The sequence below is a fragment of the Physcomitrium patens genome, chromosome 3 (assembly GCF_059467195.1).
Source record: "Physcomitrium patens ecotype Gransden chromosome 3, ASM5946719v1, whole genome shotgun sequence".
NCBI lineage: Eukaryota > Viridiplantae > Streptophyta > Bryopsida > Funariales > Funariaceae > Physcomitrium > Physcomitrium patens.
Window position 1 is genome coordinate 10,271,719 of NC_143412.1, and position 22,567 is coordinate 10,294,285.

At 41.0% G+C, this 22,567-nt stretch overlaps 3 protein-coding genes across 7 annotated transcripts; 2 read left to right on the forward strand and 1 right to left on the reverse strand.

Annotated features, from left to right (window-relative positions):
- The first annotated feature begins 138 nt into the window (after positions 1-138).
- LOC112280605 (UDP-glucose:glycoprotein glucosyltransferase) lies at positions 139-15,151 on the forward strand. 3 transcript variants are annotated; one of them, XM_024516254.3, is made up of 39 exons: positions 139-731; positions 1,529-1,784; positions 2,120-2,277; positions 2,424-2,577; positions 2,784-2,955; positions 3,338-3,411; positions 3,587-3,683; positions 4,037-4,149; positions 4,444-4,559; positions 4,690-4,747; positions 5,139-5,294; positions 5,742-5,840; positions 6,009-6,182; positions 6,492-6,563; positions 6,856-6,947; positions 7,205-7,385; positions 7,557-7,697; positions 7,799-7,904; positions 8,123-8,217; positions 8,510-8,622; positions 8,823-9,024; positions 9,170-9,238; positions 9,415-9,560; positions 9,889-9,990; positions 10,222-10,369; positions 10,517-10,573; positions 10,822-10,952; positions 11,178-11,266; positions 11,550-11,896; positions 12,130-12,213; positions 12,439-12,522; positions 12,673-12,737; positions 12,901-13,003; positions 13,274-13,432; positions 13,661-13,801; positions 14,002-14,045; positions 14,290-14,404; positions 14,568-14,720; positions 14,836-15,151. In XM_024516254.3, the coding sequence occupies exons 1-39, from the start codon at positions 586-588 to the stop codon at positions 15,055-15,057; spliced, it is 5,034 nt and encodes a 1,677-aa protein (XP_024372022.1). In that variant the 5' UTR covers positions 139-585; the 3' UTR covers positions 15,058-15,151. The 3 variants fall into 3 exon arrangements, with proteins under 3 accessions (XP_024372022.1, XP_024372023.1, XP_024372024.1); XM_024516255.3 differs by lacking the exon at positions 12,130-12,213; XM_024516256.3 differs by lacking the exons at positions 13,661-13,801; positions 14,002-14,045; positions 14,290-14,404; positions 14,568-14,720; positions 14,836-15,151 and having other exon boundaries at positions 12,897-13,003; positions 13,274-13,413.
- Positions 15,152-15,719: 568 nt separating this feature from the next.
- Positions 15,720-17,200, forward strand: LOC112280608 (oxygen-evolving enhancer protein 1, chloroplastic). The gene is made up of 2 exons (XM_024516265.3): positions 15,720-16,013; positions 16,233-17,200. The coding sequence occupies exons 1-2, from the start codon at positions 15,786-15,788 to the stop codon at positions 16,983-16,985; spliced, it is 981 nt and encodes a 326-aa protein (XP_024372033.1). The 5' UTR covers positions 15,720-15,785; the 3' UTR covers positions 16,986-17,200.
- A 519-nt stretch (positions 17,201-17,719) lies between these two features.
- On the reverse strand, positions 17,720-22,282 carry LOC112280607 (uncharacterized). 3 transcript variants are annotated; one of them, XM_024516262.3, is made up of 13 exons: positions 21,919-22,282; positions 21,477-21,545; positions 21,222-21,270; positions 20,684-20,934; positions 20,337-20,438; positions 19,906-20,063; positions 19,576-19,657; positions 19,343-19,435; positions 19,077-19,141; positions 18,898-18,910; positions 18,696-18,776; positions 18,432-18,540; positions 17,720-17,936 (listed from the first exon to the last, which is right to left on the reverse strand). In XM_024516262.3, the coding sequence occupies exons 1-13, from the start codon at positions 22,036-22,038 to the stop codon at positions 17,860-17,862; spliced, it is 1,269 nt and encodes a 422-aa protein (XP_024372030.1). In that variant the 5' UTR covers positions 22,039-22,282; the 3' UTR covers positions 17,720-17,859. The 3 variants fall into 3 exon arrangements, with proteins under 3 accessions (XP_024372030.1, XP_024372032.1, XP_073388783.1); XM_024516264.3 differs by lacking the exon at positions 21,222-21,270 and having other exon boundaries at positions 21,919-22,240; XM_073532682.2 differs by lacking the exon at positions 17,720-17,936 and having other exon boundaries at positions 18,203-18,540.
- Positions 22,283-22,567: the final 285 nt, after the last annotated feature.

Genomic DNA, 22,567 nt, shown 5'->3' on the forward strand with positions numbered 1-22,567 from the left:
TGCCATCTCAGCCCCTCTTAATGCCACGTCGGGTGCTGACTGTTTCTTAACTCGACCCCCATCGTGTGATTTTGGAGCTCCAGGACAGCGGATCGTAAAACCCTCACAAAAATGTGCGAGGAATCTGAGTCAGTTTGGAGATGGTGGGGAGTCGAGCTCAAGAGATGGGATATCTCGCCACATTTTGAAACTTGTTTAACGTTGAAAGCTGTTATCTGGAACGTGTGTTCTTGCCATCTTTCTAAATTCGCGTCTTTGCCTGGTGGGCCATTTGGACCCATCGCACTTGATATGTTGAAGTCTCGTTGCTGTTGTCCGTGTGGTATGCCGAACTCGTGGAGTGCGAAGATAGCTCAATGCAAGTGCTTTTTATTCACTGATGTGTAGATCGGATGCAGCTAAATTTTTAGTTGTATCCACGCAAGGCAGTTTAGGTTTTTAGGGACACAGTCGAGACAAGTGAAAGCAAAGACGTAAATATTACAGTTCGAAATCAGGAATTAGGGTTTTGTTTGTGATGGTTTTGTAAGAGTAACTGAGAGGAGGAGCGCTGCATTTTGGTGGTGATCTCTGAGGGGGCCGACGATGGGCTCCCTGTGGTTGTACTCTGTGGCGGTTGTGGGACTATTGCTCTGCACATCTTCGGGTGCGCACGCCCTTGGCCTGGCGAAGAGTGTGAACGTCTCCGTGCGAGCTAAGTGGGAGGGCACTTCGCTGCTCCTCGAGGCTGGGTTAGCTTTCAACCGATTCCCCTCTCGCGTTCGTGCTGAATTTGATGCAACGGTTTACAGGATTGTGTACTTGCGTTTTAGTAATCCGGTTGCGTCTCTAGGTGCAAGTCTGAAATTTATTTTAATTATAGTGGAGTGATCTCTTTGAAGTTCATCGCTGTTGTTAACGAGAGATCCGGTGATGATCGTACTTGCTGTATAAAAATTCTGGGACAAGTTTAAGTTTATTCGGATATGCTTTTCTTTTTGCATTGGGCATTGCGAGATATCTTTCTCGATTTCTCTAGTAACGCCAGCTTGCAATTGTCGTCTAGCTTACATTCTGATGGGTTTCTGGTTACAATGTTGATTAGAAGGGTACTACTTCCTGAGCTGGAATCGGGGTTTATTTTAAAGTGAATTCGGTACAGTCTAAAAATCTTGCATTTACGATTGTTGTTAGTGAAAACAGTACTATTCCTAGCATGAACTTGAGTAGCTTTGTTTCACATCGTAAAGTCCGAGTTCTATGTTCAAATGGCTTATCACGGATTATATCACATCGAAGCTGAACTCTATTAACCCATCGACAACTGTGAGTAAAAGGGCTCATTAAAATTATAAGGCTGCTTGTCACAATTCTGTGGGATGTTTGATGTAACAGTATAGGCAGTTTGCCATTAGGGACATGGCCTCCCCGAACATGTAAACGTTCCAAGGGTCTTGTACATCATAAGCTATGAGTCCATTCTCAAGCCTGCAATGTTGCCACATGCATTGTAATTATGGTAATCGCTTCCATGGTTCTTTGATCGCAGTGAGTTGTTAGCAAAGGAGAGAAATGATCTCTACTGGAGGTTCTTAGAACAGTGGTTGGAGAGTGATGAATCTGCCAAGATCCACACCGATAAAGAGTGCGTCCAACACATTGAGGAGAGAGGGAGTTCCATTCTTGGAGCACCACTTTCTCCTCTTTTCCGACTGTCTCTCTCTTTGCGATCTGCATCACCCAGGCTCGTTCTCTATCGACAACTTGCATCAGAGAGTCTTGCAGTGTACAATTCTGTGAAGAAGGTGCTGCATTCCACCTTTTGTCTAATATATATATATATATATATATATATGAACAGATAGATAGATAGTTTGTTAGTTAGCTTTCGGCGGGCAGTTCCATGCATCTTTTGAGTCACTATAGAGTGTATTACAGTTATAAAGTGCATTGATTTCTGTCTGGCATTTGCTCAAGTGGAAAACTCTTTTAGTACTTGGAAAATGATCCTGAGCCTGTAGTTTCGACGGCACACTGTTGTACTATTTGTACGGAATAATTTTTCCTTTAGTGTTGGCGAGTTATCTCTTTTAATTATCTTGTCTAGTTGTCTAAAAGCTTTTTCTATTATTGATTTTAGGTTGAGGAGAAAATACCAAACGAAGTCGTCTCTGACCGGTGGTCAATCGGGAAGCCTCCGACAGCCTCAGAAGGGAGATGTTGTTGGATTGACACTGGATCTGAGATCTTTTATGACGAGTCCGAAGTCTTCAACTGGCTCCAGTTTTCTACAGAAAGGTGTTCTATGCTCTCTATTGATTCTAGTTTGGTTGATGATCATCATGATTGCGACTTCGGATTTTGGAGGTTCAATTTTTATAGATACATTTTGATTGCAAGAGAAACTTAATCAGACATAATTAAACTCTGTGTTTATTTTGCAGCTCTGTTGAAGAGAAGCCACAGCCCGAGGTCTTTGAGTTCGACCATATTTATCCTGGATCTGAATACGGCGACTTCACTGCTATCCTCTATGGAGCACTTGGGACTCCATGCTTTGCAAGGCTTCATTCCCTTTTGGCGGATGCTTCTAAACATGTAAATATTTTATCATGACGTAGAGTCGATGTACATAGGTGTAGTATTTTGGAATTTACTTTATTTTTGGCCAATAATATGGTCTTTTACTCATTTTATTCGTCTCCTTCTCTTTCCGCGGAGTGTATCATCTACCTCCCAGCCCCTGGGATATCAAGCCACTCTGAGCTTGTCGTCATACTCGAAATGCGTTGTTTCTCCTGCAGGGATTCGTCAAGTATATTGTTCGTCCTGTTCTATCTTCTGGCTGCGAGAAAGATGCTGAAGTATGTACACGCAGTGGTCATGGAGGTCCAGTTAATCTGGGAGGTTATGGGATCGAGCTTGCTCTTAAGAACATGGAGTACAAAGCTATTGATGACAGTGAAGTAAAGAAAGGTATTTTCCCTTTTGTGAGACTTCTATCAAAATCGATAGATGAAATATCTTAACCAATTCCTTTCGCCTTGATCATCAATTCTTATTTAAAAAAAAAAAAAAAAAAAAAAAAAAACTTTTGTTATGAATAAGAAATTTTTGCTCATCTGCCTTTAGAAATAGCAATTCCTTTCTGCGAAAACATACTGAAGCGACCGACTGGTAATGGCTCGATGCACAAAAACCGTCATCATTAGCTTTTTAGTACACGGTGCAACAGTTTCGTGTATTTGTGCCTAAAAATTAGAAACTTTTAGGAAGTTAACTATGTCACTGATATGTTTTTATCACTGTTGATGTAAAGCCGAAAGCCCTTCTAACTCTCAACATTTACACTGCATAGGAGATAATGGGGAAGAAACACGGACTGAAGACTTGAGCCAGGACGTTCGAGGCTTCATTTTCTCAAAACTCTTGGTGCGTTGAGTAGTGTAGATAACTGGTGGCTTTATGGTTGATGTGTAATCCAATGGGTGTTTATTAACCTAGTTTTTCGTGATTACCTTGTTAGTGCCTCAACGAAGTTTTTTCTAACCCAGAGATATTCTTATCTTTCTTTGGAAAGCATTGTCGTAACCGCTTTATTGTGCAGGACCGGAAGCCAGAGTTGACTGGAGAGTTATTAACTTTCCGCGATCACTTACTGTCCTCTGGCGTCGCGGACAGCATGAATGTGTGGGAGCTCAAAGGTGACGTTTCCATCCCGCTATCAGATTTGCACCTTCGTCTGGACTTATGTTTTAGTCTCTTTGTTAACGTTGTCGGAGAGAAGTATCATACTATTTCATCTGCCATCCTGCAATCCAAGACAAGAGGACATTAGAGCTTTCAAAGTCGTTGATTGTCCTTGTACATGACATTTTTCTTACATACAACTAAATTTGAGGAGTATCCAACAGTTGTATGCACATTGACTTAGGCAGGCTTTGGCATTGTGTCTCATTGATTGTGCACATTGGTGTTCTATTAGTTTTTTGACAGTGTACTGTAAATGCCTTAGATTTTTATTTTCATTATCTTACTCAAGGATTTCAAAATACAGATTTGGGGTATCAAACAACACAACGTATTATCAAAGCGTCAGAACCACTAAAGCTGATGCAGGAAATTAATCAAAACTTTCCGAATTTGGTGTCATCGCTGTCTCGTATGCAGGTATGGAATCATTAACTTGGTTACCCAAATTCTGTCACCAAGTTAAAGTCGCGATCAGTAAACATTATCAGTCGAGGTTTTCGCTTTGTTTGTTTGTTTGTTTGTTTGTTTGTTTTGTTTTTTTTTGTTTTTTGCCTTATATGCTCGGATGAGTCAAATCCGGGGTTTTTATTGTTCAAACGTATTCTAGTAGATAGTCACGCCAATCGGAGGTTATTATCCTAGCAACACATGGTGTATGTCGTGTACATTGTGTTAATATCCTCTAAATGTTTATCATTGCTTTCTCTGCAGATAAATGATACAATTAAAGAAGAGATTATGTCCAACCAGCGGTTGCTTCCAGCTGGGAAGAACCTAATGGCGATTAACGGAGCCATCCTCAATATAGAAACTATTGATCTTTTCTCGTAAGGATATTCTCATATTTATCATCAAAAGTATATAAGCTTCCATTAAATTGTAAAACGTAGGATTCGTTCGTGGTCTTCGCTTGTTACTTGTGTATGTTGATATCTCCCCGAATATTGTCTTGTCTAGGTTGATTGAGCTTGTACAAGGGGAGCTCTCGCTGGCCAGCAATATTCTTTCTTTGAAGGTGCCATTCCTGAACCATGACACATTATCGTTTGTAAATCTTCAAGCTTCTAATGATCTCTTTGAGTCAGTTTTACTAGGAATGCTTCGTGGTTATGCAAAAGCGGTCACCAAACACCAGCTTGCAAGACCAAACTTGGAGAAGCTTTCTCAATATTAGAGTTAATCTAACAATTATGCTTGGAAAGTAATGCTTGTTCAGTATACTGCATATTCTTGCCACTTTGGTACTACTGACTGTAGGATATGGAGGCACTGTAGAGCTATTCATGTTGACTGCAGTTCATTTTCTACAACTGATCATTTTGATATAGTTCTAGTGGGAGCTGTAAATGGCAAATTGGACGAGTAGCAAATATTTCACCTTATCGTTAACAATGGACCATGTATAGATTCCAGAGAAGTTTATTCGGAAATTCTTACTGCTACCTGAGGCTTCAGAGCAGGGGGCAATGCGGCTTGACTACCGATCTGACAAACATGTTCATTATCTCAATAATATTGAAGAAGATTCAAGATATAAGCGCTGGAGATCGAATTTGAATGAGGTATCCTAAGGTTTTGTTGAATACCTTGACGTTTGGTATGCACAAATTGGCGACTCTTCATAATGAAATGACAATAACCGATAAATCAATCTCATTTGGCTTGAACGACCTTCTATGCATGAGTGAGATGTTATGACTTCAATTCTACCCTCATTATACTACTGGATGATTGACCAAAGTCATCAGTGACATTGTTTATCAGCGTATGATGTTAATTTAATGCTAAATCTAAACAGTCCCTTTATGGCTGCTTTGTTCCTCTGTTGTCTTCAGCTTGAGTGGAAATGAAATCAACTGTATCTCATTTTACTTTCAACCTCAATATAGCTTATTGATTGAAAGTGTTCTTGTCAGTCTTCTAGAGAAACTACCTTTCTGTACTTGTGATACTCTTCTAAAAGGTCGTCTGAGGTTTTGATTGAGGTGATTGGATGGTGCATTGGACAGCTGCTGATGCCAGTGTTCCCAGGACAAATGCGTTACGTGCGCAAGAATCTGTACCATGCTGTTTATGTGATTGATCCTGCAACTCCAAAGGGGATGATGGTAAGTTTTTATCCTCTTATTTTATATGTGCCGTGTGATCTTAAGCATTCACATTTTATGTAATACATAGAAGAGTTTGATCAGACCCTTATGCTTAGTTTCATTTTCAATTTCGCTATTTTGAAGAACGCATTCACAATCTTAACTTACGTATTGTTATTCGTGCAGGCCGTGGAGGCATTTACCATGTTGTATGAAAATAATTATCCTATGCGATTTGGTGTTATCCTTCTTTCTGGAAACGTTTTGGAGAAAATTGTTGCCAATGGTGAAGATATAATAAGTGTTGAATCAGATGGCGTTTCTAAGGACAAGAACTCAGAAACAGATCTCTCTTTATTGGTATATATGTCAAGTTCTGTATTCCTTATTGTCGCATTGTTTTTTTCTTTACAGTTTCTTTGACGAGCTTGTAACTGCAAAAGCTCTAGATCTTCCTCTCTTTGAGATACTTTGTGGGAAGAGTAACTTCTTGATGATGTTGAGTATTCATCAACTTTGATCGTTTTTTTTGGTAAATTAGATGCATGAAACATCAGTCTTTAAGTTGGATGTTTTATATATTTCTATAATAAACTGGTCGTTGGCTCTCTTTTGTGTCTGTTGAGAGGCCATTATTAAGCTATTATTATTGTACCTCCAAATGTGCAGATCATACGCTTATTTCTGTTTGTCAAAGAGGAATATGGCGATAAAGAGTTGGCTCTTAAGTTTCTGAGCAACGTAAGTATACTCTCTAGGCATTTACATACATCACCATTAGGGGATACGACTGCCTGCACCTCTGTTTTTGTTTGAGCGGATATGATAAAACAGTAAATCTTGTATGTCCAGTTGTAAGAATGTTGATCATGGGATGACTTCAGCAACAGCAACATGGGTTACAGATCTTAATGTGTTTGGGTTAAACAACATCACAAAGCTGGGCATATACTTAGCACTGAGTTCTTTTTTCATCATGAACCATCCTTTTCAGAAGTACATTTAACTTGGTTGTCTTTTATGGAACCATCAGTTGCATGCTGCTTGGGCTGGAAATTTTGATGGGGATGAAGACGTTCCAGTTCAGAGGTCTCATGTTGTTGAGGCTATCATGGGAATTCTAAGGTGTATCAAATACTCTACTTCCTATTTTGATCAAAAGATGTTTTAGTTTTAATCTATATGATTGTCTTTAGTTGCTTATATATGTTAACCTGTCCGAGAGTGACAATGGATGATTTATTAGATTCTGGTAGTTGTGTGCTGTACTGTTCTTCTAAGGTTTAGAAACAAAAACATAACAAGAAGCTGGAAAACTGACCAGCATAGAAATGCTAGTGAACCATACTCTAGCTAATACCTGTGTTGTGTGGTATGAGAAGGCATGATCAAAAAGCCAGTGAAGGCCTGAAGGAACAAGCTACGGCAATATTGGATAGATTTGATTCTGGATCCGATTACAGAGAAGTGGCTTTGGATAGTACTCTTTTTGTTTACAAATTGGGTCTATCAAATGTGTATCCCGCCTTGCTAATGAATGGTCAAGTTTACGGCTCTAGCCAGGTAATTTCTTGTATGTTTTATTTACAGCTATGGGTGTTGCCAACTCTAATATTTTTGGTTCTCCTTCATTTCTAGGTTGGCTTGATCTGATAGTTCGATAATCACTTCGAGTCTTTTACTAGGTGATTTTAATCTGCTATCAGGTGTGTACTGACAATAATTATTTTTCAGGTTGTACATGCGGCGGCCCAAGCTATGAACGAGGAGCTTCCAAGGTTGCAAGAGGGTGTTTACTACGGTGCCATCAACCTACGCACAGACATTCTTGAGAAGTTTCTTTCTGAGGAAGGCCAGCCCCGCTACAATCCTCAGGTGAGAAATAATCATGTGGTTCTGTATCACACTTTCATTATTGACTGTATTATCTCTATTTTTACTACAAATTCTGTAATAGTGACGTTTTCAGTTTGTAGATTGTTGCAGTACCTAAAGAGGACCGCAAGTATGTAGGACTCGCGTATCCCATAGCACAAAAAGACCCTGTGCTTACGAGGTTGCAGTATCTTCATCACCCTGGAAGTAAGACATAGCCTGTTTATTGGTTTCTTTCTCAATGGTTTCTGTAGAGCAGTGTGAGGAGAGTTAGTCTCCATGCTTTGTCTCTTGTGGAAATTGTTTCGTAACTGGAGCGTTGTTAAGGGTTGAGTGAAGACCTACAATTTCAAGTGCGTGCCTGAATAGTGTATTTCATATTATTAGGGCTGCTTGTTGATCCGTCTACCTGATAAATCGCGCAGCTGAAGACAATGTTAAGCCTGTCACCCACTGGTTGGCTTTGGATCTTAATAAGAAGAGTGGTGTGCGCCTGCTTCAACAGGCTCTTCAGTACCTTGTATGTCTCACTAGTTGTCTTAAAAGAAGCTTTAATTTGCACATGATAACCAGAATCAGGTGGTTATTATAGGAATGCCACAGTCTCTTTATTAGTGCTTATCATAATATCTATTTTATATTTCCTATCTTTAATTTGTGAATGTCTCCCGTATAGCAGGATTGATAGTCCAAGCAACATGTTTGAATCTGGAAATCATTGCTATCGTCCATGTAGTTGAATCGCTGATAAATTTATTTTAGAACTCTAGCCTCAGTGTTTTGTGATTTTATTTTCTTTATTTTGACAACAGTCAGATGGGTCCAAGAAAGGGAGAGTCGGGATATTACACAATCTTAAGGCTTCAAATATCCTTGAACCTTCACTTTTGATTCGAGTTGTGATGGTGGTTGCGAATACCCCAAGGTATACAAGCTGCTGAGCATAACAAATTAATTTTTTATCTTTCAGTTTTGTTTGACCCTTCGCTCGAGTGTATATCACATTGACGATGAAAGTTATTCATACTTGCTTAGCCTGAGATTTTATGAATATGGCTTGGTTTATCAGACTTGTTAGTTTTTATTCATCTGCTTCTTCATTTCTTTATCTGACAAGTAGGACAGCCGGCGGGCAAAGGTTGTACCGTTCTTGCAGAAACTGCTGACTATCAAGGAGGTGACCGATGTACTTCCGGATGCACAAACTGAGGCCGAAACCATGAAAGTTGTTCTCACGCTTGCTGAGGAGATGGGTTTGAAAGCTTCCTCTTTAGAGAAAGCTATTTCATCTGCTTCAGCGCATTCCGTGCTTGAGAAGATTGAGGAGGTATCATGTACATTCTGGATTTTAGTGCTTGTAGAACCTGAAGCTTGGTTGTGATTACTTAAGCTATCAAGGACAATGAAAACTTGAAACATTTCATAATTTTGATTGTTCGGTTCGTATTAACCAATCTCATATTGAACAACAGGAAGCAAGATTCCTGTCTCGGCTTTGTGGTCTCAAGGCAGGTGTGGAAGCAGTGATCACAAATGGAAGGGTACTATTTCTTAACTCTTTCTTAGCTGATACATCATGATAACTGACCGACACAGTGAGGATTGATTTTGGAGAAAATTTGGATGCCAATAATTACTGGTTACAGTTTGAGGTGTTTCTTTCTACCATGATACATTTTAAGTTTCAACATCTCACATGATTGAGGACTTGATTTAGGTATTTATCCAAGAACATGGAAACTATTTTGTCAAAGAGGACTTTTCTTTGTTGGATAATGTGGAGTATGAGAAGCGGGTAAAGCAGGTTGAAGAGCTGGTGGACAAGGTTGAGTGGAAAGATATTGAATCAGACGATTTGACCAGGTTTCGTCAAAAACTTAATACCATTGTTCTGATGTTTCCAATACAATATCTTGGCATATTAGAAGTACGTCCTCTATCTATACAACTACAGTAGTAACGCAGGGTTGACGGTTGCGGCAAGGCTGTGATCGTACATTAATGTCCCTTGCGCCTGTCTTGAGCTACATGTGTCTGGAGACTACACTTGGACGTTGCTGTTTAAAATGTATTGCAAACATGATATTCGAAAACTCGAAATGAGGCATCCTGACTAGTCTAATTTACGTGCTGCGAACTGGTTACTGATTTCATCACTAACCATGTAATGGACGTCTTTTACAATTGCCAGTGAATTTCTGAGTACTGCAATTATGGGAGTATCATCAGCGATGTCTGCACGCACTAAAAGTAGCGAATCTGTTCGCTTTGAATTATTGAAAGCAGAACACAGGTGAGCCAGGAGCATTTTCTTTTCTTTGATAGCTTCACGGTAGCAGTTCAATTGATACCATGATATATTTACCGTGGAATTTGTTTTTTGCTCATTTCAAATTTTCTTTTTTAATACCTCCAGTAAGCAACACATTGAAGAAAACCTCTTTCTATGAGGTTGATTGCGAGTTAGTTGAAGATATATTGATTCCTTGACCCTTATTTTTTTGGTGTTTTGTGGTTTGAATAGCGCGATCGTTAACCACATTGAGGAATCTCCAATCCACGTGGATGCGGTGATCGATCCATTGAGTGCTATAGGTCAGAAGTTGTCACCGATACTCGTGCTGCTCCAGGAATGGATGAAACCAAGCATGCGTATCTGTTTTAACCCCATGGCAAGCACCTCTATCTCCTGTGGACCTAACCTGCTTCGTTCTGCATTATTGTAGTTGTATTCAATTCGCTGCTGAATTGCAAATCACTAAGATCTACACATTGCAACGATGGTCAAATCTAAAACTACTATTTTTGTATTATGACAGAGCTCGCTAGCCGATCTACCACTGAAAAATTTCTACCGATTTGTATTGCCGGCGAAGGTAAGATTTATCACATCAGGCTTCACTGACCATTTCATGGGTAGTTGGATAGTCGCGATTGGTGATTAGTTTGGAAGATCTTCTATTACACGGCATCGATTACTGTGGTGTAAATATTGATTTTTGAACCAACATCAAATATAATGATTTGAGGAGATTTACTCGAATGACTTTCTTTTCTATCGATCGTTGAACAAGGGGTATTTCAGATTTCTGTCCTCAGACAGGTCTTTTATGGCATGGTACAGGATTCTTACACTACGGATGGCAATCTCACAACCGGACCCTATGCTCTTTTTTCCAACATGCCACCCTCCCGCACCCTTACGATGAATCTCGACGTTCCAGAACCATGGCTTGTAGAACCTGTTATTGCTGTGTAAGCGAACCCTTTCATTGCATGAAGAAAATGTAGGTTATATTGATGCATTGTTGTAATATTCTAAGTAAGGAATTTCTGGATTATCTAAAAGGAACTCGAGCAATTGCACGTCTTTGTTTCTTGAAAGCGGTAAACTGATTTAGGAATCGGATTGCTTGTCATTTATAATAATTTGGATAATCTTCTAACATCGTTGATTGATTTTCCTGTCGTGACATGCAGACATGATTTGGACAACATCGTATTAGAAAAGCTTGGAGATATTAGAACTATGCACGCTGTGTACGAGTTGGAAGCTTTAGTTCTCACTGGTGAGCAGCAATTTTTCCATGACCTTCTTTCCCTATATGTTTACCTTCAGTTCATTTATCTATCTCTACAGGAGCACGAATTTCCACTGACCTGTTACTTTTGTTAGTTTGATTTTCGATTAGACATCATCATGATATTTTTCTCACAGAGCACAGTGCGTGTCTGTATTGTTGTCACTCCTCTAGGTCATTTGGCGACTCTTCTTTAATACGTTTGATAGTCTGTAACCTATTCTCCTGTCCTACGACAATATCTTTGAGCTGAGAATTTTATATGATGCAGGGCATTGCTTTGAAAAAGAGAGCAAAGAACCTCCTCGTGGCCTCCAGCTACTTCTCGGCACCAAAGAACAACCTCATATGGTGGACACAATAGTTATGGCCAATTTGGGTTACTGGCAACTAAAAGCAGCTCCAGGTGTATGGACTTTAGAGCTTGCTCCTGGTCGGTCAACTGAAATTTATACACTCGGTGGAAAAAATGAAGGGACTGACGAAGGACCCACCTCAAAACGAATCATAATAAGTGATTTCAGAGGTCTTCCAGTACGGCTAGAAGTGGTCAAGAAGAAGGGCATGGAGAACGAGAAAATATTGGACGTAGAAAGGGACGAAGATAAAAAATCTAAGGTACTTAATGCACTTCCACATTCTCCTCATATGCGTGGATGTTTAGCCACACTAGATGAAGCCTCAAACTTTGATAAGACGCGTTTCTTCACATTTTTCTGTAAAAGATAATATATTGCTTTAATAGGACCTCGGCCGTAAGGTCAGCCCGAAGGTTTGCAAATATCTTGTATAACAGACCATGTTTTAGATAATTTTGTCATGTATAATGGGTACTTGGTGTGCTGGGTCAGGCTTCTTATATTGAGGAGAAGCTTGTGAAATCGGGGAAGTTAGTAGTGAAACTTGCTGCTTCTGTTCAGGAAGCACTATTCTTGGTAACGTGGGTTTTGATTAGATCTTTCACAAAAAAGTTGAAATTTTAACACACATGTGACTAACCGGAATGTAATCATTTCATTGAATAAAGCACTGAAATGTAGCTGCACATCACACTGTTAAGGCTGACGTAATGACGAACAGACCTGAAGGAAAAAGGAAAAAAATATCAGTTGCTTACTGTTCAAGGTTTGCTGATCGTCTTGCATGCACGAGTTTGGCAGAGGAAAAAATTTGAGAAAAATAAATTTATGAAGTGGGCATCTAGTTGGGTCGGGGTTGGCAAAGGAGCAAAGCGCATTGGATCTGTAATTACCATTTTCCACTCTTCCTTTTGTAACTATGCCGTAATTTTCTTCTATGTCGTTTAGGGTTTTAATATTCCTCGTGATTTATTTTATCTGACGAAAGTAAGGCTCTTGAGCTTTTGCAAGACATGACATGGGTTGCGTGTGCAGGATGGAGGCAAGGTTATCAGGGAAGGAGAGACGATTAACATTTTTTCAGTTGCTTCTGGACACTTGTACGTTCTTTTGAGCCTTTATATCTCAGCAAGAAAGGATGTAACCAGGAAACCATGGTAACATAGTACTCAAGAAAATCACGTCATTGTTATCCAAGTTATAACAGCATGCCCTGCATGCTAGCTTGATGATACTAAGATTTGGTCTGTGTGGGAAAGGCAGATACGAGCGGTTTTTGAAGATTATGATGTTGAGTGTGATGAAGAACACAAACCGACCTGTTAAATTTTGGTTCATAAAGAATTACTTATCCCCTCAATTTAAGGTTTGATTCTTTCCTTTATGAAACTAACAAAACTATGCTTTGGTGAACTACTTAGCTTATTGTTTAATAATTCTTGTTGAAAATTACGGGTTGAAAATTGCGGGTTTAGAATTGAGATTTGAAGTTTTTTAGGATTACCAACTCATCTACTTCGCTTTGTTCTTATGAAATAGTCATCATTAGAAAAAGGACGAAATTTACAGTGATATTTGCCTGGCATTAGTTCTCTTCCATGTATTTGTATTCTTAAGTGTAAGCGTGTAACTGCAGGGTGTAATTCCTCACATGGCTCGTGAATATGGATTCGAGTACGATCTGGTGACCTACAAGTGGCCTTCTTGGCTGCACAAGCAAACAGAGAAGCAACGTATCATTTGGGCTTACAAGATTTTGTTTTTAGATGTTCTCTTCCCGCTCTCTCTGAAAAAGGCAAGTTCACTTTCATATACTGGATAACTGAACTCTCTATTCAGATTTGAACTGCAACTGTTCTAGACCTAATTTCTTTGTTCTACAAAATTAGTTTGTCATAATGATGTTTGTTATGTGTCTCTTTCACCACTGCATTCGCCGGTTCAAGCTTGATTAGAAGTCTTGTTGGGGTAAGTTTACTCTGAAGCCTAAAACTTGCTGTCTCGTGTTTGCTTACGTGCACAGGTGATATTTGTGGACGCTGATCAAATAGTAAGAGCTGACATGGCGGAGCTGTATGATATGGACATGGATGGAAAACCACTAGCTTACACACCCTTCTGCGACAACAATAAAGAAATGGATGGTTTTCGATTTTGGAACCAGGTAAACATTATGTTTTGCATACTTGAGCTTCAGCTTCATCTCGTTTCAACCTGACCATAGAGCAAGATATTGTTTCACTTCTTGCACCGAGTTACATTAAATTGGTTTGGCCTATGGATAAGCCAATCGCTTGAAATTGAAACACGCCAAGCTTTAAAATTTACTTTCCGCTAAAGAAATTTTGAGCCTTTGGGTACTAGGGGTTTTGGAAGGATCATTTACGAGGAAAGCCCTATCACATCAGGTATGTTTCACTACACCTAGAATTGAGAAGTTCATTCTTCACTTTCAGAATTTGTCTAGATATTGTGTATCCATCAGCTTTTCATGTACAGAATTGGACGTCGGACGTTTTTCTGATCTCTTAGCATCACTCACGTTACTCCAGAATGATGTCCAACTCTATTTTTGTTCTACATTTGCTGCTCATGGTTTTACTTCATAGTCGCTTTGCCCTGATACTGATCTACTCTCTGCTATATAAGCAGTGCCCTCTATGTAGTGGATCTTGTGAAATTTCGTCAGTCAGCTGCAGGAGACAATTTGAGAGTATTTTACGAGAGTCTGAGTAAAGACCCCAACAGTCTCTCCAACTTGGACCAGGTTAGTTAGAATAGTACATTAACGAGAATGTTTTGGCCAGACTACGGAATGCATGTACAGCCCTTTGAATACTCCAACTCTGTTCAATTTGAGCTCCCAGTCTCCTGAAGCAACCGTCTTACTTTATTCCATCACACGTAACTGACAACTCATCTGGATACAGGACTTGCCAAATTACGCCCAGCACCAAGTGCCAATCTTTTCCTTACCCCAACAATGGCTTTGGTGTGAGTCATGGTGTGGGAACGCAACCAAGTCTCAGGCTAAGACTATCGATTTGTGTAACAATCCCATGACGAAGGAGCCTAAGCTAGAAGTAAGTCATGATTTAATTATTTGTTACCACTTCTCTCTCTCTCTCTCATTTCGCCCGACTTCTACAGTTATAATTTCTTACTGTAGCCTTTGATCCCCACGCTGTTTTCTCACAGGGAGCCAGACGCATTGTAGCGGAGTGGCCACAACTCGACCAGGAAGCCCGCGACTTCACAGCTAGGGTCCAACAAGTGGCACCTGAGATGGAACCGCAGCCGTTGAGTTCTGTCCATGTAGAAGAAGTATTGAAATTCGAAGAGCAAGATGTAGCAAGAACTAAGAAAGATGGCTCGGTATCTGGTAGTAGTGTAGACAAAGAGTCAGCTGCAGAGCTATAAAGTTTTTGTCTATCTATGGTGGCATTATTGACTACCTACATGAAATGACACTGTCCAACCTTCACCTTCGTGTGACTGGCCTCCAGTTCCAGTATACCAACCTTAATCCACAAATGCAATTAACTATGACTCGAACCATGCACACGCACACTCGCTCCTCCGTTTGTTAGTCATCCAACGCACCCCCAGCAAGGGCTGGCAAACCCTTCACCTCCCGTAACTGAACGGGGTTGATGGACATTTCGAAAATACTATCGGACAGCGTAAGCATTACTCGGTGACACTGCGAGATATTTGTGTACATAGTGATAGTTGACCAAGCGAGAGCCTAAGTGATCTTATTAGCGACATCGAATCGAAGCTCGCGGATTCTATCCAGTAAAAGAAGCCAGTTCTCAATTGCAACCAAGGGTACGAATAGCTGTGGCCCCACAATCAAGTAGTCTGGCAGTCGGGTCTAGGATCTCGAGGACCAGAGCGAGTTCCCCTTCCGATTGGTCGCCTTATCCCTTGCGCTACCGATGACCAATCCCCACCTCTTATCCGCTTTGGCGAGGCCCCTACACTCTGCCCAACTCCATGCTTTACACACAACCGTAGCCATAGGAACCCAAGGTGTATTTGAACTTCACTAACTGTGTACGGCAATTGTGGTTTCTCGTGCCTGTATATTTCCGCTCTCTTGCAGAGAGCCGACACCAAGCTAAGTGGAAGTGATCGTGGCAGCCATGGCAGCCTCAGTTGCCTCCGTAGGGTGCAAGGTTACTGCCGCTTTGGCCTCCAGCGCCAAGGTCGAGAAGATTCAAGCTGTGAGGTCCGTGTCTATGAGCAATGCGTTCGGCCTCAAACCTGCAGTCGCGCGCGTCTCCTGCAACCTGGAGGAGAATGTCAAGAGCATTGTGGACAACGCCAAGGCCGCTGCTATCGTCTTGGCTTCCTCTGCACTCGTCGCAGGCGTAAATTCTGAAACTCAGCTTAATGTTGCCTTTCTTATCCGTATCAAATTTCAAACAAGTCGCCATGACGTGCTGTGGCTGCCGATAACCGTAGAGAGCGACCGATTATAAGAATTCAATTTTACAGCTAGAAGGTTGGTCTCATCAAAAAATTACTTGTAGCGACTCTACGAATCGAAACACTGATTTTGGTTTCACCTGTTACGGATTTCTATGCAGGCCGCATTCGCCGAGGGAGTGCCCCAGAGGTTGACTTTCGATGAGGTGAATGCTCAAACCTACATGGATGTCAAGGGATCAGGAACAGCTAACCAGTGCCCCATTGTCGCTGAGGGATCTGACAAGTTTGCCTTCAAGGACGGGAATTACACCATGAGGAAGTTCTGTCTTGAGCCCACCTCCTTCACTGTGAAAGCCGAGTCTCAATTTAAAGGAGGCAACGAGGGTTTCCAACCCACTAAGCTCATGACCCGATTGACCTACACCCTGGATGAGATCGAGGGTCCTCTTACCGTTCAGAATGGAAACCTGAGGTTCGAGGAAGTGGATGGCATTGATTATGCTGCCGTGACCGTGCAGTTGCCAGGAGGTGAAAGGGTTCCCTTCCTCTTCACAGTTAAGGAATTGGTTGCTGAGGGAAAGCCTGAGGCATTCGGTGGATCCTTCTTGGTGCCGTCATACAGAGGTTCCTCATTCTTGGACCCCAAGGGCAGGGGTGGATCCACCGGGTACGACAATGCCGTGGCTCTCCCCGCTGGTGGAGCCGGAGACGAAGAGGAGTTGGCGAAGGAGAATGAGAAGAACACCGCTGCCTTGAATGGCAACATTACCTTCAGCATTGCCAAGAGCAACGTCCAGACCGGTGAGATCGCAGGAACTTTTGAGAGCTTTCAGCCATCGGACACCGATTTGGGGTCGAAGGCACCCAAGGAAGTGAAGATTGAGGGTATTTTCTACGCCCAGCTAGACTAAGTGGAAGATTATTGGACGGCCGCGGCTGTTGCCACCTTTGGTTAGGTTTGATTGATGTTTATACACAAGTCGAGGTTCTTTGTAATGCACTCTGCCCAGTCTCTCAACGCAATTTGTCGATGACCTCGTGCATGGCGGCAGAAAGCAATATGTTCATGCACAGGAGTATGAGATTTTATGCTGATAGAAATTGATACCTTGAAAAATTCATTTCATATCTCTCAACCTCTGAATTGCAGTAGCCAGAAATCTTTGAATTTTATGAGATTGGAATATATTTTATTAGACAATGTAGAATGGATCAATGTTTCTCTACAGAATTACTTGAAATCTCGTTCGTATTTACAATCTTGAAACATGCAACTGTAAATGGAACTTTAAGTATCAATTCATTGTGGAAAGGATCGAAATAAGATGCTACCTAGTAAACTATTCGTGTTCGAAACAGATGTCTTCAGCAGTCAAATAAATGCTTCTATATATCCGCAGGCCAGATCCAGCACAATAAAAGCACTAATGAATATTCATATTACCCGCATCACAAATTCGAAGGCAGAATCTGCGGAATCTCTTGTAGATACTACCTTTCAAACCAATATATAAAACCCTTCACTGGATGTGAAACTGACTAAAAAACATCCATTATCATCAGTACCTACTAAACCAGATAGAACGGTTAACACAAATCGATTATCCCACTTCTATAGACATGCCTTGACCATGGACATGTTTGGGTACAGATGTCCTCTATGGACTGCTAGACCTGTTCGAGAAGAGGACACCAATGTGCATAAAAAAAGCTCGGAATAAACGCAAATGAATAAACATACTCCTGCTCATTCGGTATATCAACTCTCAGCTTTGGTGAGCGAGGTTATGGAAGTAGTGTGTTTGCCGTAGGCATCCTTGTTTTGGCCTGCCCCTCACATCTGTGGCTACCCTTGTAAACACCTAAAGCAGAGAGAAGAGGATTGAGAATCTTAAAACTGGAAAAACACGTTAAGCAGTGAGTAATTTGCAGAGGCAAATCAAGGGGAGTGAAGTGATTAATACTACTTCCACACTCGATCAATCATACTCATTCCCACGGAAATTTTACCCCTTAATTATCAGCAACTTCAAATGTGCTATTACTATCCTGATAAGCCCACCAACCCCATTTCACTCCTAATATTTTTGTGCTGAAAAATAACTGTTGTAGACACGAGAGTTACAGATGGGTCTACCAAAATTGCACTAGTTACGCAGAGCATTCCACAATTCACGTGATTTTCTTTCTCAATATGAATTCTGCATAATGTAGCAAATGCAGACACTTGACTTTACCAGACAAATTCCATATCAGATATGAAAATATTCACCAGAATAGGTGCTATTTAAGTTCGTTCAAACAGTTTCCAGACTTATGTCGAAGTCTAAAGGTAACTAACTACGTGAGCTCATCACCTTCTTTGACAGCCTCCTCGCACCGTTTGTTATACTGGACTTGAAGATGCGGTTCCAGCTCTGTCAACAGAATTTGATACTTGTCTTCACTTCTTCCAATAAAATCAGCCTGTACATTAGGTGTCTTATGATTAGGCATGAGATGAGGTGAATACTCAAGCACTAAAATAAATATAAAAAAATAGAAACAAGCACCAATAGTGCCAAATTGTAACATAGTCAACCCCTGATGGATACGGGAATTAGTCAGACATGAAAACTCACAAGCATTGTTGGGGCTTCACTAGGCCCGAATATGTACAAAAACATTCGAAGCACGTTGAAGCTATTCTTGCCTATATCTGCCTGCACATGTAAATCGCTGCTGTAGTTTTCCATCTTACTATGAAAGTTTTCTTACATACTACCAGCATTAAACAGGAGCTGAGCACAACGTCCAGAAGTGGTACAAGGTAATGGGAACCACCTCATAGTCGTACCTGCGATACCAGAAATAAATGAGATCAAAGTTTTAGTAGGTACCCCAATGAAAGGAAGCTCATCCACCAGCACGAAATGTAATCAAGCAAAGCAGACTACAGATTCATGAAATTTCAAGGTCTGTTCATCAGGGATTGTTTGTGCAGTAATTGAATTCTCACTTACAAATCATCAGCCATCTCCACGAGAAGCTCCGAGATAGAAAGAAACTCAAAGTGCGCCTCATTGACCTGTTCAGTTTTAATAACCCATGTAACAATGACGTTCAAAACAGTTCAAAACATAACTCTGCATGTGACACCTTTTGAACAAAGTAATCTGAAAGTTAAATATTAACTTGAACCAAAGTCAAGTAGGAATTTCAATGCCAAACACCTTGTCAGGATCTTAGAAGGTGAACCAAGACTCTGCACTGAAGGTAGAGTGCTAACCGGTTCATTGCGCAAACCATACATGAGAAGGTTTAGCACACGATAGTCAAATGACTTGAGGCGTAAAGCTTCCACAACATCATCAGCCTTAACCTGATAAAACCATAATATTACTTGAGAATGTACCCGCTTCCGATTATACAAGAAAATGAGCGTATTAAAGAAAACAATCAGCAATATTTACCAAAATTGGAACGAAGCCCAATAAGAGACGAAAGTCCTGCAGAACTTGCCTCTTCTTTAGCTGAAATCGCAGTACAAAGAATATGCTCCAAATGCCAATAATGAAGACCATTCATTAGCTCATCTTCAATCCTACACCCAATGCCTGCCTCATAGTCAGCTTCCATGAGTAGAGCTGACACGGTTCATTCTTGTGCAACCACACAAATGCTACCTCTTCAGAAACAGAATACTGATTCCCGAGCAACGAATGTTCCTTCATTCTACTCTCCTATAATTCGGGTTTCTATCGCCTTTGGTATCAAGTTGAAAAGCACATTGTAGTCGAAATGATTGTGATATAAAGCAGCATTAGTTAAAACATGATTCAAGCTGTTTACCTCTTTGTTAGTAAATCATGTTCCTGCAGTACAACTCGCAATCCTGCGAATGGATCCTTTCCTAATCCACTTGCGAACTCACTTGAGACCTCGCATGAAGGTTTTGAGTCTCCCGTTAATGCTGAAAAACATAATTGATCTTCGTTCTGCTCATCTAGCTATGTATGCAACCAATGCCACAACAACCGTCTCCTCAAATGATAATATTTGAAAGGTTCTGAGATTAATAAGGCTCTAGATACATTTCAAAAACCTATGCATGTCTAAGCCGAGGGTGATGCTTTAATTTCCACATGTTTCTGCCACCACGAGAAGTTCATCAACACATGAAGGGGACTTCCAATTTATCCCCATTGAACTCATCACCCAGGTCTAAGAGTATTAAAACCATTCTAGCCCCTTGCACGAAAAGAACCGCGTACAGGACAAACCTGATATATGTAGGACTCGACAAAGACAAGGAGCGGCAGGTAGCGAAAGACGTGAATGGGATTGTGCACGTCCATGTTATGAAACATAAAGTACGACCTGCACTGTCACCAGCGACCCCATTATCACCTAGCACTCAGCCCAGCGGATTCAACATATTCAACCTTGTTGAACTGAGAAAAACTCCGTCAGCAAACTACAAACTTATTGAAGTATTTACTGGATTGTAGGTTTGTGTTCCAGCTTGAGCTTTATCACAAAACTACAAAACCCTCGACCTGAGGCACGTGCATACATTACACATCACATAATTGGTGATCCTTAATGCGAGGAGTCACGATTTACTTACAAAATCTTCAAGTGTGGAGCGAGCCCTCTCCATGCTCTTAAAACTTATCAGGCAATTCACTACACCACCTTCGTATGATGCACTTCTGTGGTCTGGCGTCGTCAATGTTTTCTCTCTTACAAATGGGCTCATCTCTGAATTCTTACTCCTTCGATGACCTTTACGATTACTTTTAGGCGGAGTCACATCCTCGATCTTGAGCTCATCTCCTGGGCTCCTGGGCGAGTTAGGTACTGATCTACTACCAGCAGCTGCACAGCAATTAACCCAATTGAAGCACATGATAATATCAAAGAAGTTAAGATGGCTCTTCATTATGAACTGATTACCAGACACAGCATCTAGACATGAGAATAATAACACAATAGTTGGAATCAACTACAAAGATTCTGAGATCAAAGTAAAGCAATTTTGCAAGTGTCAGCGTGAACAAAGTAAAGCAGTATTCAAGTGCCAGGGGAGCATTCCGGTCACCAAATTGGTGAAAACCACAGGAAAACAAGAAAAGAAAAATAAATTAACAAGGGAATCAACAAACCTGACGCATTCGCACATGCCATCTCATCAAACAAGGATGTCCTCATCATCTGCTATCACGGAATTGCTATTTTATTAATGAAAGGTATACACCTCCTTACAATCTCTATCTCCATCATTCCATAAACTGGGACCTCAGCTGGAAGAGTATCCCTGGCAGCTGGTGTAAAGAAGTTGACTCATTTTGGCCAAGTTAATACCAAGAGCAGATGAGATGAGTAAAACAATGTTCTCGATTCAGTGAATAGCCAATCACCTTCGGAATTGCATGTACCAACACTCCACATAGCTCCTCCATCTCGGCAGAATTCCCGGCCGATTCACCCTATGTCAGCAACACATACAACACAATCTCATTATAAATGGTAGGGAAGTTCCCAATCCTTATAATTCTACCTCCTTCCTACTGAATTCATAGCATCGTGCATTCATGAACGAATTCCTCTCCGCATCCACAGAGCTCCTACTGAAACACCCCTTTTAACTCTAATATGGTAATCTTACACCCCGACCCCTTCCGAAGAGATCGTACTAAGTAAATTCAATTGTAACTAGGTTCCCAATGCTCAATGCAGATATCATCAAAGCAAGTGACTCCAAATCCTTCACCATCGAACACTTTTGCACCATATAGGGGTGTGTGCATCAAGATTGCTTCGCCAAACGCACTTGAAACACGATCTCGAGGATCCACTCACCAGCAGCAGGAGAAAATCAGCGAGAAATCGGTTGGAAGGGCTGTGGGTAGTGATGATATCATGGGTATGAAGAAGCCGAAGGTGGGCATGAACTGCTTGCAAACGCTCCAGTGCCTCCATTGCTGATGCTGGATCTATGTCGCTCTCCCTCTCTCACTCTCTCAATCTCCTTCGTTCTCATCTAATCTCCTATCACAGCTACTCCAATTAATACCAAACTCTTCCGACAATTCAAACTCTCTACACACAACCGTTCAGTCGACGGGCGCAGATGTGCGTATCCGCCATTCCCATCTCGCCGAACCAAAGGCAAATTATCATATTCAACTGGAATGCTAAAAAAAAGATCTAGATGCTCACATCTGCCCTGTCATGGACACCAATGCAAATGTTCCACCCTTTGTTGGGCATTCATCTCTACTTCATCGACTTGAGCACAACTTTCATTCGCCGCTGCAAAATCCACACATAATTTGCCGTTCTTATGTAAAAAAAAAATAGTGACGTTCATGCATGCATGGATCTTATCACTGTTGGGGGTACATGGAATAAGCTCTGAACTCATAAAGTGAGCGTGTTTTTGACTTGAGGGTTCGGGTTTAATGGTACAACCACAGCTATGCCGTTGACTGCTTCAAGACACACAGCC